Source organism: Choloepus didactylus, chromosome 8, assembly GCF_015220235.1.
Source record: "Choloepus didactylus isolate mChoDid1 chromosome 8, mChoDid1.pri, whole genome shotgun sequence".
Taxonomy (NCBI): Eukaryota; Metazoa; Chordata; class Mammalia; order Pilosa; family Megalonychidae; genus Choloepus; species Choloepus didactylus.
This window is the reverse complement of record NC_051314.1, coordinates 125,929,023-125,946,513: the sequence shown is the minus strand read 5'-3', so window position 1 is coordinate 125,946,513 and position 17,491 is coordinate 125,929,023. Positions and strand designations below refer to the sequence as shown.

At 40.1% G+C, this 17,491-nt stretch overlaps 1 protein-coding gene across 3 annotated transcripts in view; it reads left to right on the top strand.

The window, feature by feature from the left end:
* NCAPD2 (non-SMC condensin I complex subunit D2) overlaps nucleotides 1-17,491 on the top strand; it is a 32,046-nt gene that overhangs the window by 10,609 nt on the left and 3,946 nt on the right. For all 3 annotated transcript variants that reach the window (XR_005218422.1, XM_037846647.1, XM_037846648.1), the window contains exons 5-22: nucleotides 30-205; nucleotides 477-619; nucleotides 4,721-4,848; nucleotides 4,922-5,045; nucleotides 5,229-5,376; nucleotides 8,430-8,627; nucleotides 8,885-9,019; nucleotides 9,117-9,204; nucleotides 9,306-9,483; nucleotides 11,676-11,800; nucleotides 12,154-12,393; nucleotides 12,630-12,804; nucleotides 13,109-13,193; nucleotides 15,149-15,282; nucleotides 15,611-15,743; nucleotides 15,843-15,927; nucleotides 16,005-16,172; nucleotides 17,211-17,380. Coding sequence is in view for 2 of the 3 variants with exons in the window: in XM_037846647.1 (XP_037702575.1) it covers nucleotides 30-205; nucleotides 477-619; nucleotides 4,721-4,848; nucleotides 4,922-5,045; nucleotides 5,229-5,376; nucleotides 8,430-8,627; nucleotides 8,885-9,019; nucleotides 9,117-9,204; nucleotides 9,306-9,483; nucleotides 11,676-11,800; nucleotides 12,154-12,393; nucleotides 12,630-12,804; nucleotides 13,109-13,193; nucleotides 15,149-15,282; nucleotides 15,611-15,743; nucleotides 15,843-15,927; nucleotides 16,005-16,172; nucleotides 17,211-17,380 (2,633 nt within the window). In the remaining variant the exon portion in view is untranslated. The remainder of the gene's footprint in view (nucleotides 1-29; nucleotides 206-476; nucleotides 620-4,720; nucleotides 4,849-4,921; nucleotides 5,046-5,228; nucleotides 5,377-8,429; nucleotides 8,628-8,884; nucleotides 9,020-9,116; nucleotides 9,205-9,305; nucleotides 9,484-11,675; nucleotides 11,801-12,153; nucleotides 12,394-12,629; nucleotides 12,805-13,108; nucleotides 13,194-15,148; nucleotides 15,283-15,610; nucleotides 15,744-15,842; nucleotides 15,928-16,004; nucleotides 16,173-17,210; nucleotides 17,381-17,491) is intronic.

The following is a 17,491-nucleotide window of genomic DNA, read 5'->3' as shown; positions in this document are numbered from 1 at the left end:
AACTGAATCCCAGATTCTGCCCTTTGCAGTGGTATCCCGCCACTCCCAGGAACTTCCAACTATTCTGGATGATGCAACATTAAGTGTATCAGATAGAAGCGCTCACCTCAACACCCTCAAAATGAACTGCTATGCTCTGATCCGCCTTTTGGAATCCTTTGAGACCATGACCAGCGAGACAATCCTCATGGACCTTGGTGGGAAGGTAATTTGGAGTGTTTCACTTGTTTGATTTGGGGTGGGGGAGTTAGGGGAAATGATGGAAAATAGGGGACTCCAATGATTCTGAGAATTCTTTTTGTCATCATTTAGGGTTTGTGCAGCTTGCCTTTCCCTGACAGCTCTTTAGTATTTGGAATTTATAATACTTCCGTATTACCTTCTGCTACCTTGTCTTAATACTGGATAGTTTGGCATTCAACTAGCAGATCCTGACCTTCCATTTTTTTTCTAAATGTATACTTGATCCTTTTCAGGGTAAGAAAAGCCGGATCAAGGCAGCCCATGGCTTTGACTGGGAAGAGGAAAGGCAACCAGTTCTTCAACTTTTAACACAGCTGCTCCAGTTGGACATTCGTCATTTGTGGAACCACTCAATAATTGAAGAGGAATTTGTCAGGTGGGTAATTAACATAGCTACAGATAATCCTGAGCTGTGAAGACTGAGGGCGTTGTTGCTAGATATGCCCTTTAAGTACTTCATTTCATGCCTCAGCTCTATCCATAGTAAGTATGAGTATAATCATAAGATGGAATTGCTAGCAACTTAGCAACTACATGCTGGAATATTGGAAACTGCTGTGAGTTTCATATCTCTAATGCCCATTTCTTCATTCATGAAGCAGTGTTTACTGAGAATCAACTAGGTTCGTGGCAGGTATCATTATAGGCACTGGAAACAAAAATGTCTGCATTCTTGGAATTTGTAATAGAGAAGGGAAGACAATTTTTAAATTGAGTAAAGTATATAGTGTATGTGAGGGTTTTTTTGTAGGTTTTATTGAGATATATTCACTTATCATATATTCCATCCAAATTTTACACTCAGTATCTCACAGTATCTTTACTTAGTTGTGCACTCATCATCACACTCATTTTTAGACCATTTTCATTACTCCAAAAAGAAAATTATTAGACACAAAAAAGAAAATCCCAAAACACCCCATATCCCTTATCTCTGCCTATTTTTGACCCCTAGTAACAGTGTGATACAACAGCTACTGTTGATGAAAGAACTTTAAGATATTATTGGTGTTCTGGTTTGCTAATGCTGCCATTTTGCAAAGCACCAGAAATGGATTAGCTTTTATAAAGGGGGTTATTTGGTTACAGAGTTACAGTCTTATGACCATGCAAATGTCCAAACAAAGGCATCAACATTAGGGTACCTTCACTGAAGAATACTGATGGCATCTGGAAAATCTCTGTTAGTTAGGAAGGCACATGGCTGGCATCTGCTTGCTTTCAGGTTGCATTTCAAAATGGTGTCTTCCAAAATGTCTCTGTAAGCTGCAGTGGTGTCTGGGCCTGCGTGACTCTTTTTAAAGTACTCCAGTAAATCAGTCACGACCCACCCTGAATGGGCGGGGCCACACCACCATGGAAATAATCAAATTAAAGGTACTACCCACAGTTGAGTGGGTAATATCTCCATGGAAACATCCAATCAAGAGGTCCCTAATCAAAAAGATCAATCAGTCTGCCCCCACAAGATTGCATCAAAGAATATGACTTTTTCTGGGGAACATAATATATACAAACGGGCACATTCCACCCTCCCGAACCCCAGAAAAACATGATCTTCCTGTATGTAAAATACATTCATCCCAACACGCTATCACAAAAACTTAAATCATTTCAGTATCAATAGGTAAGTACAAGATCCCATCAAAATCAGTTCCAGATGTGGTCTGTCCTAAGGCATAATTCCCCTCTGGCTGTGGACCTGTGAAACTTAGGACAAGTTATCTGCTTCCGATATACAAAGGAGGGACATTCATAGGATAAACATTCCCATTGCTGTAAGGAGAAGCAGTAAGGAAGACAGGGTTTAAGGGACCAAAACAGTTCCTAAAACCCGTAGGGCAGTCTCCATTATATTTTAAAGTCTGACAGTCATTTACAGAATGATGTTGTATCCTTGGGGCTTGAGAGAGCAGGAGTCCAACACTACTGCATCTTACAGAGACATTTTGGAGAACACCATTTTGAAACATAACCTGAAAGCAAGCAGATGCCAGCCACATGCCTTCCCAACTAACAGAGATTTTCCAGACGCTATCAGTATTCTTCAGTGAAGGTGTCCTAATGTTGATGCCTTTGTTTGGACATTTCCTTGGCCATAAAACTATAACTTTATAACCAAATAAACCTCCTTTATAAAAGCCAATACATTTCTGGTGTTTTGCAAAACGGCAGCATTAGCAAACTGGAACAGCTGTTAACTATAGTCCATAGCTTTCAGTAGATATTTTTTCCTACATACCACTCTATTATTAATTCTTTGTACCGGTGTTGTACATTTGTACCAGTTCATGCAAGCACTTACTTAAATTTGTAGCATTAATTGGTGACATCCTTGACTTTAAACAACCCCTTTCGACAAAATTCACCTACAATACAGCACTATTCCCCTTGTTTGACTTTGTCTATTTCTAGGTATCCTATAGTCTACATTTTAAGACTCTTAGTTTACATATTCTAGTTTGTTCATTTAGTGAAATCATACAATATCTGTCCTTTTGTGTCTTGTTTCGCTCAGCATTATGTCCTCAAGATTCAGCTGTGTTGTGTGCTTCAGGACCTCATTTCTTCTTTTTTTTAATGCAATTTTATTGAGATATATTCACATAACATACAGTCATTCAAAGTGTACAATCAGTTGTTCACATATTGTCATATAGTTGTGGCGACATTTGAGCACCAACGCAAAGGACGTGAATGAGAGCTATGAGGATATCTAGAGAAAGAGCATCACAGGAAAGGGAATAGCAAGTGCAAAGTCCCTGGGGAGAGAGTATACAAGTAATAGAAGTGAAGCCAGAGAGATGGCAGCTGAGTGAGGGTGGGAGGGGTAGGCTGTGAGGTCAGGGGAGCAGTAGGGAAGCCAAGCTGCGGATCCTCATAGGCCATCGTGATGACTTGGACATTTTCTCAGCATGAAATGGGGCCACTGGAGGGTTCCAAGCAGAGCAGTGAGGTGGTATGACTTTCACAGAGACTGTGGAAGGGAAGGAGGAAACCTGTTAGGAGGCCGTTGCAGTAGCTCAGACAAGAGATGATGGTGCCTTAGACTAAGGAGTAGGAGTGGAGATGGGGATTTTTTTCCATAAAGTAGCGCTTACAGGATTTGCTGACAGATTGAGTGTGAGGTATGAGGAAGAGTGGGCTGAGCATTTGGAAAACTGGAACTGCCAGTAATTGACATATGGGAAAGGCTGTGGGGGCCATGTTTATGGGGAAAGATCAGAAGTTCTGTTTTGGACATATAAAGGTTTTTGGTATTTTTTTAAACAATTTTTTTATTGCAGTAAAATATACATAAAGCCATTCTAATCATTTTTAAGTGTACACTTCAGTGACATTAAGTACATTGACAATGTTGTATAACTTTTCACCACTATTTTCAGAACATTTCCATCATCCCAAATAGAAACAGTACCCGTTAAGCAATAATTCCCATTACTTCCTTTCCCCTTCCCCACCCCCCAGTCCATGGTAACCACTATTCTACTTTCTGTCTATGAATCTGCCTATTCTAGATAGCCTCATATAAGTAGAATCATGCAATATTTGTTCTTTGTTTCTTGCTTATTTCACTTAGCACACTGTTTTCAAGATTCATCCATGTTGTATCATGTATCAGAACTTCATTCTTTTTTATAAAAGGCTGAATAATTTGCCATGGTATGTAGAAACCACATTTTGTTTACCCATTAATCTCTTGATGGACACTTGGGTTGTTTCCACCTTTTGGCAATTGTGAATAATGTTGCTATAAACATCTGTGTGCAAAGTATCTGTTCAAGTCCCTGCATTCAATTTTGGGTATATACCAAACATACAAAGTTTGAGATGCTTATTAGACATCCAAATAAAGATGTCAAATTCATCAATTGAATGTACAAATCTGGAGTTCGGGAATGAGATCTGGGCTAGAGATACACATTAGAGAATATACGGGTATTTATATAAATGGTCTTTAAAGCCATGAGACTGAATGAGATCACTAAATCAGTACTTGTAGCTAGAACAGAGCAGAAATCCAAGGACTATACCCTGGAGCCCTCCAGCATTAAGTGGGAGAGGAGCAACCAGCACAAGAAACTGAGAGTGGAGCCTGGTGTGATTGAAGTCAAATGAACCATATATTTCAAGGAGAGGATTGATGAGCTGTGTCAAAAGCAGTTGAAAGGTCAAGTAAAATGAGGCCTGTTAAATTCAGCAATGAGAAGTCATTGGTGATTTTGTCCTGTCTTATATCACATATATTTGGATTCTGCATAGGCATCAGAACTGCTTGAAAGTTGGTGTTCCTGGAGGGAGTATCTATCTGGGGTCTTGAGAGCAAAGCAACTTGGTGTGTAAGGTCATAGGTAGAATGAAGAATCCTTGAAGACTATGACTTTTAGGTCAGTAGAGATAGAATTAATGGGGCAGGACCCTGATATGGTTCAGTCAGACAGCTGATTTCATCATTTCAATCTCTTCCTTTCTTCAGTTTGGTTACTGGCTGCTGCTACCGCCTCCTGGAGAACCCCACCATTAGTCACCAGAAGAACCGCCCCACCCGGGAAGCTGTAACACACCTGCTTGGTGTGGCCCTGACACGTTACAACCATATGCTCAGTAAGTTATCCCTGCGCTTTGCCCCATCTTTTTTCATTTTCCCTATAATTTCTCATGTTTAGCACTTCCACAGGTGCCACTGTGAAGATTATCCAGATGTTGCAGCACTTTGAACACCTGGCACCTGTACTGGTGGCAGCTGTGAGTCTGTGGGCAACTGATTATGGAATGAAGAGCATAGTGGGAGAGATTGTAAGGTAACTTCCCTCTCAAAGTTCTGATTTTCATCTCCCTCTTAGAGAAAATGAAGAAAGACTGGAAGTATATTCTCTGTACAACACTAGATTCCTTCAGATGTTAGACATCAATCTTAACCTTTCCTTACTGGAAACTGAATAATTTAGTTATCTTGCTATGGCTGTATTTTCTTCCCTGTGTAGAGAGATTGGACAAAAGTGTCCCCAGGAGCTGAGTCGGGACCCTTTAGGGGCAAAGGGTTTTGCAGCTTTCCTGACAGAATTAGCAGAACGTGTCCCAGCTATCCTGATGTCCAACATGTGCGTTTTGCTAGATCATCTGGATGGGGAGGTAGGTGACCCTCCTGGGGATCTGTGAGGTTTTTCTGGGGATGTATGTCCATTGTTGAAAGGTTGTTTCTTTTCTTTCTTTGGTCTTCTTTTTTGTTTTGTTTATTGCATAGTATGTATATATACAAAACATAAAACTTCTCATTTTAACCACTTTGGGGTATAAGTGGTATTAATTAGATTCACATCTAACCATCACCACCATCCACTGAACAGTACCCGTTAAGCAGTAACTCCCCACTCTGCCCCCGCTTTCCCCAGACCCTTAGTATCCTGTAATCTACTTTCTGTCTCTATGAATTTGCATATTCTAGGTAATATAATACTTGTCCTTTCATGTCTGGCTTTTTTCACTCAGCATAATTTTTTCAAGGTTCATCAATGTTGTAGAATATGTAGAACTTTATTCCTTTTTATGGCTGAATAACTTTCCATATAGTATGTAGATAACTACATTTTGTTTATCCATTCATCCATTGATGGGCACTTGGGTTATTACCACCTTTTGGTTATTGTGAATAATTCCTCTATGAACACTGGAGGACAAGTTTCTGTTCCAGTCCCTGCTTTCAGTTCTTTTCGGTAAATACCTAAAAGTGGAATTGCTGGATCATATGGTAATTCTGTTACTGCTTTCCATAGCGGCTGTACCATTTTACAATCCCACCAACAGTGTACAAGGGTTTGTTTCAATTTCTCCGCATCTTCACAAACATTTATTTTCTGTTCTTTTAATAATAGCCATCCTAGTGGCTTTGAAGTGGTATCTCGTGATTTTGAGTTGCATTCCCCTGATGACTAATGATATTGACCTTTTCATGTGCTTATTGGCCATTTGTATATCTTCTTTGTGGAAATGTCTAACCAAGTCCTTTGCCCATTTTTAAATTGGGTTGTTTGTCTTTTTGTTGAGTTGTAGCAATTCTCTTTACATTCTGGATATTAAATCCTTATCAAACGTGGTTTCCAATTAAGTAATTTGACTTTTCTCTTTTTTGATAATGTCCTTTGATGAACCAAAGTTTTTAATTTTGAAGTACATTTAATCTATATTTTCTCATGTTGCTCATGCTTTTAGTATCATCTAAGAAATCATTGCCAAATCCAAGTTCATGAACGTTTTCCTTTGTAGCTCTTATATTTAAATCCTCGATCCATTTTGAGCTAATTTTTAGATATAGTATAGTAGGTAGTATATATAGTATAGGGTAGGTAGTAGGTATATAGGTAGTATAGTATAAGGTAGGGCTCCAATTTCATTCTTCTGATGTCGATATCCAGTTTTCCCAGCACCATTCATTGAAAAGGCTTTTTCCCCATTTAATATACTTAGCACCGTTGTTGAAAATCAGTTGGCCACATATGTGTGCGTTCATTTCTGGACTCAATTCTATTCCAGAATATGTCTGTCTTTATGCCAGTACCACACTGATTTGATTATTGTGGCTTTGAGCTAAATTTTGAAAACAGGAAGTGTGAGTCCTCCAAATTTGTTCTTTTTCAGGATTGCCTTGACTATTCTGGGCCTCTTGCAATTTCATATGTATTTGAGGATTGGCTTTTCTTTTTCTGCAAAATAGGCTGCTTGATAGGGATTGCATTGAATCTATAGATTCTTTGAGTAGTATTGACATCTTAACAGTATTAAGTCTTCAAACCCGTGAACATGGGATGTCTTGCCTTCTTGCCATTTTTAAAAAATATCTTTTCTAAGTACTTTTAGCAATGCTTTGTAGTTTTCAGTTTACAAGTCTTTCGCATCCTTGGTTAAATTTATTACTTGATATTTTATTCCTTTAAATGCTATTGTGAATGGAATTATTTTCTTAATTTCCATTGTGGACTGTTCATTGCTGGAAACGACTGGTGTTTGCATGTTAATTTTGTACTTGGCAACTTTGCTAAGTTTGTTTATTAGCTCTACTAATTTTCCTATGGATTTTTTGTGATTCTCTTTATAGAGGATCATATTATCTGTGAATAGCAGTTTTACTTCTTTCCAGTTTAATGCCTTTTATTTCTTTTTCTTGCCTTATTGCTATGGCTTTTAACCCCAGTACAGTGTTGAGTAGCAGTGTTGAAAGTGGGTAGTCCTCTTTGTTACTGATTTTAGGGGGAAATGGTTTCGGGCTTTTACAGAAACATTGAGTATAGTGTTAAGTATGGGTTTTTCAGAAATACTCTGTATCATGTTGAGGAAATTCCCTTCTATTCCTATTTTTCTGAGTGTTTTTATCTTGAAAGGGTGTTGGATTTTGTCAAATGCCTTTTCTTCATCAATTGAGATGATTGTGTGTTTTTTGCTTTTTTCCTTCATTCTATGGAAGTGGTGTTATTACATTGATTGATTTTCTTATATTGAACCACCCTTATATTCCTGGGATAAATCCTGTTTAGTCCTTATGTGTAATCCTTTTAATATGCTCTTGGATTTGATTTGCTAATATTTTGTTGATTTTTGCATCTGTATTCATAAGAGAAATTAGCCTTAATTTTCTTTGTCTTATGATGTCTTTATCTGGTTTGGGTTATTTCAACTTCTTGTGCAAGACCCCATTCATTGGTTCCTGGCCTTGCAAAAACCTAATCACCTGAGAACTGATTTCTGCTTTTCTGTGTCTCAATCTCTGTCACAAAATGTGGGAAAGGAAGAGGAAGGGGAAGGGAATGATTATTAGTGAGGATAAAAAGCATCAGGTGAAAAGTAGTTGTTAATACTTTTCAGTGTGTATTGATGGTTGGATATGATTCCATATTCAACTACCACCATGGTTACTTGGGTGAGCCTTACAAGGAAAATTTGTTTTTAGCTCTCATTTATTTTGTCCCTCCTCTGAGCAAACAAGGCCTCTCTAGAGTTCAGCTTTTTCTGTGACTCCATGGGGGTGAATACCTAGGCAGTTGACCAGAAAAGTCATAGCTGAATATAAACAATCATAACCTTAACTAAAGACCTTGTCCCCTGTTTGTGCCTGGAAGGGCACAAGAGTTCAGGGAAAGGAGAGTTAATGCCAGAGTGTCAAGCCTTATACCAACTTGATTTCTCTCTCTCAGAATTACGTGATGCGCAATGCTGTGCTGGCAGCCATGGCAGAGATGGTGCTGCAGGTTCTGAATGGTGATCAACTAGAGGAAGCAGCCCGAGACACTAGAGACCAGTTCTTGGACACCCTGCAAGCCCATGGCCATGATATCAACTCCTTTGTGCGGAGTCGTGTTTTGCAGCTCTTCACCCGAATCGTCCAGCAGAAAGTGAGCAATTTTCTATGATAAAGATAAATGATACCCCCAGCATACAGGCTAGAGAAAAGAAGAATCCAGTGTTGAAGTTAAATATCTGCCCCAAAGAAGCATCTAGAATCAAGTCATTACTACTTAATAATTTTATATCCCATAGAAGGGTTTTTTGGACTGAGTGGGTAGCTCAATTTACAATGTATTTCAAGATCATCTTGAGCAGAATTGATAATGTAGGATGCGACATGATCCTTCTCTCCTACCCCATATAGGCTCTCCCCCTGACACGTTTCCAGGCAGTGGTAGCCTTAGCAGTGGGACGTCTAGCAGACAAGTCGGTGCTAGTATGTAAAAATGCCATCCAGCTGCTGGCTAGTTTTCTAGCCAATAATCCCTTTTCCTGCAAGGTAAGTAGACTTGGCCTACCCAAAAGGGAAAAAAATAAATGGAAAAAAGGGATGAAATTATATCACTTAATGACTAATACTTATTTTTTCTTGTTAGCTCAGTGACACTGACCTTGCTGGACCACTGCAGAAGGAGACACAAAAATTACAGGAGATGAGGGCCCAGAGGCGAACTGTAGCCACTGGTGAGTAATTAGCTACTGCCTAAGAATCCTCATCCAGACATCCTTCTCCCTACAGTCAGTAAACTCCAGTGACAGGGACTAAGGGAGACTCTGTCATTCAGCTGCTGTGCTGGACCCAGAGGAGGAGTGGGAAGCCATGCTGCCAGAGTTAAAGTCTACCCTGAAGCAACTTCTAAAGCTTCCCCAGGAAGAAGAGATTTCTGAGGAAATTGCAAAAACAGAGACCGTTGAAGAGGTCGAAGGACATATCCGTCAGCTGCTTGCCAAAGCTAGTTACAAGTATGTGAAAGAATGGGATGTTTTCTACTGGCCTGTTTAAGTTTAGAGAATTAACCTTTGAGAAACGAATGTATTTTCTTTCAAATGAGCCACACTTAGGGTATGCTGCCACCAGATGGTGGTAGGTGCTTTCACATGGTGATGGTGTGAACACTAGATTTGTGCCAAAGACATAGTTCACAATCAAAGTAAGCATGCTTTTACCCTATTATGAATGTCCAAATAGAGTACTGAAACAATTAAATATAAAACAGTATTATATTTATATTATAATTAATCGTGACAAAACCCTCCTTCATTTAAAGAAGTAAGCCTATTCAGTTCTAGTTGTGCACTCTTGAGTAAGTTGCTTAAACTTTCTGGGCCTCAGTAGTTTTGATATCTGTTTAAAAAGGGGGGGGGGGTGATTATATCATATAATCTCTAATGGCTTTCTAATTCTAATTATGAGTGAATAAATGATATCAAGTCTTGTTTAATCCCACCCTGATCTTATCTGCAAATCAGCCTAGCCTGAATGCTGATCCTAGAGAAAAGATTTCTCCCAGTGTTTCTGTGATTCTAGAACCTTAAACAGCTGGGCAACAAAAGCCCTTAAAGCTGCCAACAAGTAGTCTTAAACCTCAACCATGCATCATGTATTTACTTCTTACCTGATTAGGCTATTCAGAAAAGGCTGAATATAGAGCATGGCTGTTTGCCCTCTAACTCTCTTAAGTCTCTCTGATGTCTTTTTACTTTGCTAAAGCAGAAAAAGAGACTATAGTTTTAGAACTGCTTCTTCTTCCTTTAACAAGGAATCCCTTCAATCAGAGGAGGGTTTCTTCTCATCTTAAATATGTCACCCCCTGCTTCAAAACTCCTCTGTAATAGATGCTGGGTTAAATTCTTAATAACTGAGGTTTTTACCTAAGAACCAGCAGCTTTTCCTCTCTGCTTTCTTAAATGATGTGCTTTTAGTTTGTATAACTTTTTATGGTTTCTCACCACAATTTTTTTGGGTTAGTTTATCTTCCCCATTTTGCAGATAAGGAAATAGGCTCAGATTAGATGACTTGACCATCACACACACACACACAGCTAGTAAGTTGCAGAGCTGAACTTGAATCTTCTGATTACAAATCCAGAGTAGTTTTGCTTCCAACTACAAATTTAAACAAATGTTAGAACAAACTTTTTTAAATAACTCTTTTTAAAACTTTTTTTAAAGCAGAAATCTACTTTTAAAAAATGAAGCAATATGTTCCATTCACATGGTGCAAAATTTAAAACTACAAAAGAATATGCCATGAAAAGTTCCCTTCCAAAGCTGTTTCCCAGCCCCCTAGGTCTCCTTCCCACAGGGAAGCAATGCTACGAGTTTATTGAGCATCCTTCTAGAGCATCTAGTCTGGAGATAATTTATAGACATACAATCCCCAGAATCAATTATATGTTCTTTTATCCCCTTTTTTACACAAGGATAGAATTCTATATCCATTGTGCTTTTTTCATTTAATTGTTTATATCTTAGTGGTGTTTTTGATATTTATACATGAGTAACTGCCTACATAGAATCCCATTGCATAATGTACCATAAACTGATTAGCTAGTTATTAAGTTTATTGTTTCTGAACTTTTACTGAGCAAAGTTTTTTTTAATAACATATTTTATTTAATCCCATGTATCCTAAGTGTTATCATTTCAACGTGTAAGCAGTATAAAAATTATTAATGTGATATTTTATATTCCTTTTTAGTACAAAGTTTTTTAAATTTAGCATGCGTTTTACACTCACAGTACATCTCAAGTCACACCAGTCACATTTCAAGTGTTCAATAGCCATCTGTGGCTAATGGCTTCTGTGTGTACATGAGAGTTTTACATGGGGATAATTACTCTGGCTTAAAGAGAAACAACCCCAGCTTTAAAATGAGCAAAGTTTTTGAACAAATACTTGGAATAGTTGGTGATTTTAAATTTTAGGAAGCCTCTTTTGAGTTCTTTAAGACTATTGTACGGCCTTGTCACTGCAGAAATAGGAATAGAAGTGTTTTGAGCCTTAACCTTTTAAGCATGAGAACTGCCCCTTTTCTTGGGGCAGTGGGTCTAGGGTCTTGATGGAATCGTGAGGTAGGCTCCCTTACGAAAGGCCACAGTGATATTCTGCTGGGTGCTGAATTGGTGGCAAGTTGTTGATGTGTTCTTTCAGGCATGCCATCATTCTCACCCGCGAAGCCATAGGCCACTTCCCTGAGTCCAAACTCTTCAGTCATATGGACCCAGAGGAGTCAGAGGAGACCAGGTACCTGAATCTCCTGGGAAGTATCTTCAAAGGTAATTTCTTCTTCTTCAGTCAACAAACAAAACATTGCAACTAGTATTTATTGAGCATTTATTTTATGCCAGAGCCTGCTGTTGAAAGGGACCAGAAGAGAGTTAGCAGTGCTTTACTCTGGAATGGAGGCAGCCCAAGGCCTGTGATTGATAGTCACAGGCTATAAAAGGATATTTCCAAACCATAGAGAATTTCAGGAATCTTTTTTGAGGTCTGGACCAAGATATTTTAGGATAGGTTCTAATTTCATACCTTCCTACTTTGCAAGGAAATATCTAGAGATGTTTATAGTTGTTGAATTTCCCTCTGTATCCTTGAACAAAAAACTATCCTGTAATTCTCTAACTTGTAGGCCCAGCAGCTTCCACAGAGGAGAAGAATCCCCAGAAGCTTGCAGAGGACAGGGACTCAGGACAGACTGTCTGTAAGGACAAACTCAGTGTGTTAGAGCCTGACAAATCCAGAGAAAATGATGACCTGGTAAAGCAGGAGATGCTGGTGCAGTATCTACAGGACGCCTACAGCTTCTCTCGGAAGATTACAGAGGCCATTGGCATCATCAGCAAGATGATGTATGAACACACAACTACAGGTGTGCCAGGGACACCTTCTGTAAGGATTAGGTGTTGGGGTTGATTCTTTTCATTTGCTTTGTATAGCTCCCTGTAGATTATGTATTTTTACACATTTAGTATTTCGTGATAAGTCATTATAGGAAAAGTCAGCGTTCTCAAGGAAAGCATGTTGCTACAGTAAGAAGAGTTTTATCCATACATATTGGGGGAGTTTGGCCAAGCAGAAGGATGACATTTGTGTCTGTCTTTTCAGTGGTACAGGAAGTGATTGAATTTTTCGTAATGGTGTCCCAATTTGGGGTGCCCCAGGCCCTGTTTGGGGTGCGCCGCATGCTGCCTCTCATTTGGTCTAAGGAGCCTGGTGTCCGGGAAGCTGTGCTCAATGCCTACCGCCAGCTCTACCTCAACCCCAAGGGGGACTCCGCCAGGTATGTGACGTGGTTTTGCCTTTGCTGACTTTTCTGAGGTCAGCTTCTCATGGGACTTTTCTCGTCTCCTGAAGGAAGGGGGCATCCTTCTAGAGGAGCTATGAAGCTCACAGGCGGTAGGTCTGTAGTGGGGCTTGAACTTGCAGGGAAATTATTTGACACTGGTGGAATAGGCAGTGGTGGAATAGCCCTAATAACCTGTTTGCCAGGTTCAACTTCTAGTCTTGATCTGTCCATGAATGTTGTAAAAGGTAGGAGAGCTGGGGAAAGTGTTAATGACCCTTGATCTCTGCTCTTCCCACAGAGCCAAGGCCCAGGCTTTGATTCAGAATCTCTCTTTGCTGCTAGTGGATGCCTCAGTTGGGACCATTCAGTGTCTTGAGGAAATTGTAAGTCTCCTCACTTCCTCTTATTTATTCAACAAGTTTAGTGAATGATGACTATGTGTTCAGCAATTTACTCAGCCTCATGAGCAAGGATAAGACTATTTGCTTTCAAGTTCCCAACTTGAAAAGAACCAACAGAGTAGTTGTAAGTTGAAAAAGATAAAGCATTAATAGAAAAATTCAACAGATTTTTAATTAAGTGTCCAGATAAGTGGAACAGGTAATGATGTTTGTAGTAGTAGAAATATAATAACAGCAATACTTACATGGATTAGCAGTTTACTCATAAACTAGTTTAATCCTCACAACAACCCTAAGAGGTAGCATTATTATCTGCGTTTACAATGCAAGAACTGAGGCACAGGGAAGTTAAGGAACTTGACCAGTTACAGCTAGTTAGTGGCAAAATTGAGATTCAAATTCTGGTACTAAGAGCTCGAGAAGACCTACTTCTAGGCTATACTGAGGAGTACAGAGTAGGGAAGAGAACAGTTGAGGTGCAATAGTGTAAAGGCTAGGACTTTAACCTCACTAGCTGGGGGCCCCCCAGCATTTTAAGCAAATATGCTTTAAAGCTTCTGGGTTACGGGGACAAAAGGTGGAAGTGGTGCTGACCACCAGCTTCCACTGGCAGGAACACTGCTGCCAGCCACATTTTTCTCTTTAATGGGGAAAAGAAAAGGACCTGGTGGTATCAACTGGCCTGAGATCTCTTAGGCTAACTACTTGTCAGGAGCACCTATACCAGACAAAGGAGATCTAGTCCAAAATAATCTGCAGGCATGTGATGCACTGAAATAGATGTTTGGGGAGATTGGTGCAGCAGTGGCATACCAGGTGGTTGAAGAGAAGAGGCTAGGGGCAGGCAGGTCATTGGAGGGTGCTATGGGTGTGCAGTGACAAGGGGTTGGGGGGAGTGGCCACAGAATTGGACTTGGTGGAAGATACATGTTAAAGGAAGAATCAGTAGGACTAAATGATTCTTAAAATTAGGTGACTAAGTTTTACGCATCTCTAACTAAGAGTGTTGCTAATGTTGGCCAAGTGAAAAGACAAGTGAAGATGATGGCTTCCATTTTAACATGTTGAGTTTGTGGAAACAGCAAGAAAACCTACTAGAAATCTCCAGAATGTAATCAGAACTATAGATCCAGATGGAATTCAAAAAGTTTCAGTATGTCATCTGAATAAGACAAATTTTGGAGACATGAGAAAAGAAAAATAGCATAGAATGGAGAGAGAAGTATCTTCTCAAATGCCTACTTTACATTTTTAAATGCAGTTTTATTGAGATATATTCACATACTATATAATTCATCCAAAGTTTATAAACAATGGCTTACAGTGTCATCATACAATTGGGCACGCATCGCCACAATCAATTTTAGAACATTTTCATTACTCCAAAATAAAATATAAAAATAAAAACACCCAAACCATCCCCTACCCCTTATCCCCACCCCCACCCCATTATTTATATATGTTTTTTGTCGCTACTTTATTACTCGTCTATCCATATACTGGGTAAAGGGAGTATCAGTCACAAGGTTTTCACAATCACAGTTACACAGTAAAGGCTACATAGTTATATAATCATCATCAAGAATGAAGTCTACCAGATTACAGTTCAGCAGATTTAGGTGTTTCCTTCTAGCTATTCTAATGCACTAGAATCTAAAAAGGAATATCTATATAATGCATAAGAATATCATCCAGAATGACCTCTTGACTCGATTTGAAATCTCTCAGCCACTGAAACTTTATTTTGATTTCTTTTCCCCCTTTTCATCAGGAACCTACTTTACCTTTCAAGCTTCATTTTTCCTTTTCCATTCTTAAGTTTTGCTTTTATCTACTTCAGTTCTCAAAATTCTCTTCAGAAAGGTAAACCAAGGTTAGGGGGAATTGGTATTTTTGAAACCGAAAATTGTCCTGGCTTGTTTTTCCTTTCTCTTCAGCTCTGTGAGTTTGTGCAGAAGGATGAATTGAAACCATCAGTGACCCAAATGCTGTGGGAGCGTGCAACTGAGAAGGTCCCCTGCTCTGCTCTGGAGCGCTGCTCCGCCATCATGCTTCTTGGGATGATGGCACGGTGAGGCTCCCGTCCAGACAGGCAGTAGGATGGGAGAGGAAAGTAAGGTTGTGAGAAGATTCCCTTTCCTTCAGTAGTAGTAGTCAGATGCAGCTGAGCTCTGCATGTGAGTTGGCTGCCTAAATGGAAAATAAACTAGTAAAACTGCCAGTAGAAATAGTGGGATTCAGAGGGGCTGGCCCTGTGTGAGAGCCTTCCTGAAGTGTTCTGAGCCCCAGAAGCTCACTGGGTGCTGTTGCCTATTCCCACTGGCACTGTCCCCCCACTGCAGAGTCCTGGCTATAGGGGTTCCATGACTGGCTTTAACTCTCAGTCTTCCTTCCCCTAGAGGAAAACCAGAAATTGTGGGAAGCAACTTAGACACACTGGTAAGCATAGGGCTGGATGAGAAGTTTCCACAGGACTACCGGCTGGCCCAACAGGTGTGCCATGTTATTGCCAACATCTCTGACAGGAGAAAGGTATGTGGGGTGATCATGTCCAAAGTAGAGAGAATGGAGATCCTCTGACCTACCTTCTACACACAACCACATCCTGTCTTTCTTTGCTGTTCTGTTCAGCCTTCTCTCGGCAAACGTCACCCTCCCTTCCGACTGCCTCAAGAACACAGATTGTTTGAGCAGCTACGGGAGATGGTCACAAAAGGTGAGCTGTCAAGAAGGGCTTTGGGCAGAATTGGGTCCTTTCTCTACAGTGGGCAACTTCTTCCTTCTCCTGTACAGGTTTTGTCCACCCAGACCCACTTTGGATCCCATTCAAAGAGGTGGCAGTGACCCTCATTTACCAGCTGGCAGAGGGCCCCGAGGTGATCTGTGCCCAGATATTGCAGGGCTGTGCAAAGCAAGCCCTGGAGAAGCTGGAGGAGAAGAGCACCACCCAGGAGGACCCGAGTAAGTAGGACAGGGGGTTAATGGGCCCATTGTGGGACAGTCAGCTTCTGCTGCTTTCCCTGCCAGCCCAGAAGCCACTGCCACCACCACTTTCTACAACAGCCCATCACCCCCTCAGTCCATACTGTCTCATCTGCCAAGAAGAGAAAAGAGCCAAGAGAACTTTTGTTTTTGTCACTCAAGTTGGACCAGTTACCCCCCCAACCCCCCACCTCCATCTCTTCTTCTTCCTCCTCCTTTTCCTCTTCTTCCCCTTCCCCTTCTCCTTTTTCCTGTTAATGTATGATTCCATTTATTTATATTCAGAAACAAATTAAAACTATGATATTTAGAAATAATGTTTATGTGACAAAAATATAAAGAAAAAAAGGAGTTACTATAATGAAAGTCAAGGTAGTGGTTTCCTTAGTGGAGGTGAGAGGGATAGTGATTGGGAGGGGGTTCAGATCATCTCTTTCTTGATCTGGGAGGTCACACAGGGGTTCACTTCATGGGAAACCAATGAGCTATGCAGGTTTTTTTTTAATGCAATTTTATTGAAATATATTCACATACCATACAGTAATTCAAAGTGTACAGTTCACAGTATCATCATATAGTTCTGCATTCATTACAACAATCAACTTTTGAATATGTTCATTACTCCAAAAAACAAAAAAATAAGAAAAAAGTGAAAACACTAAAAAATGCCATACCCCTCCTCCCCCCCTATTATTCATTTACTTTCTGTTCCCATTTTTCTACTCATTTGTCCATACACTGGGTAAAGGGAGTATGAGCCACCTGGTTTTCACAATCACACAGTCACGCCATATAAGCTATATAGTACATGATTGTCTTCAAGAATCAAGGAAACTGGGTTACAGTTCAAGAGTTTCAGATATTTCCTTCTAGTGATTCTAATAAAGTAAAACATCTCTTGCTTCTTCACTAGTTTGAGTAGCACATGAGCAAGAGGAAGACGAGTAAAAATGGGATTTCAGGGGCCTGTGAAACTTGATTATTTTTCTCCCTACTGTCTGACTTTCCCTCCTCCAGAGGAGATCCCCATGCTCCCCACTTTCCTGTTGATGAACCTGCTGTCTCTGGCTGGGGACGTAGCTCTGCAGCAGCTGGTACATTTGGAACAGGCAATAAGTGGAGAGCTCTGTCGCCGCCGAGTTCTTCGGGAGGAACAGGAGCACAAGACTAAAGATCCAAAGGAGAAGGTAAAGGAAGCTTTGCCTGGCATTTGCTTGCCTTCGTGCCCCAAGTATTTCCCAGATTTCTTTCATGACATCTGGCCATTTACATTTCCTTCTGAGGATCTCAGCTTTTCT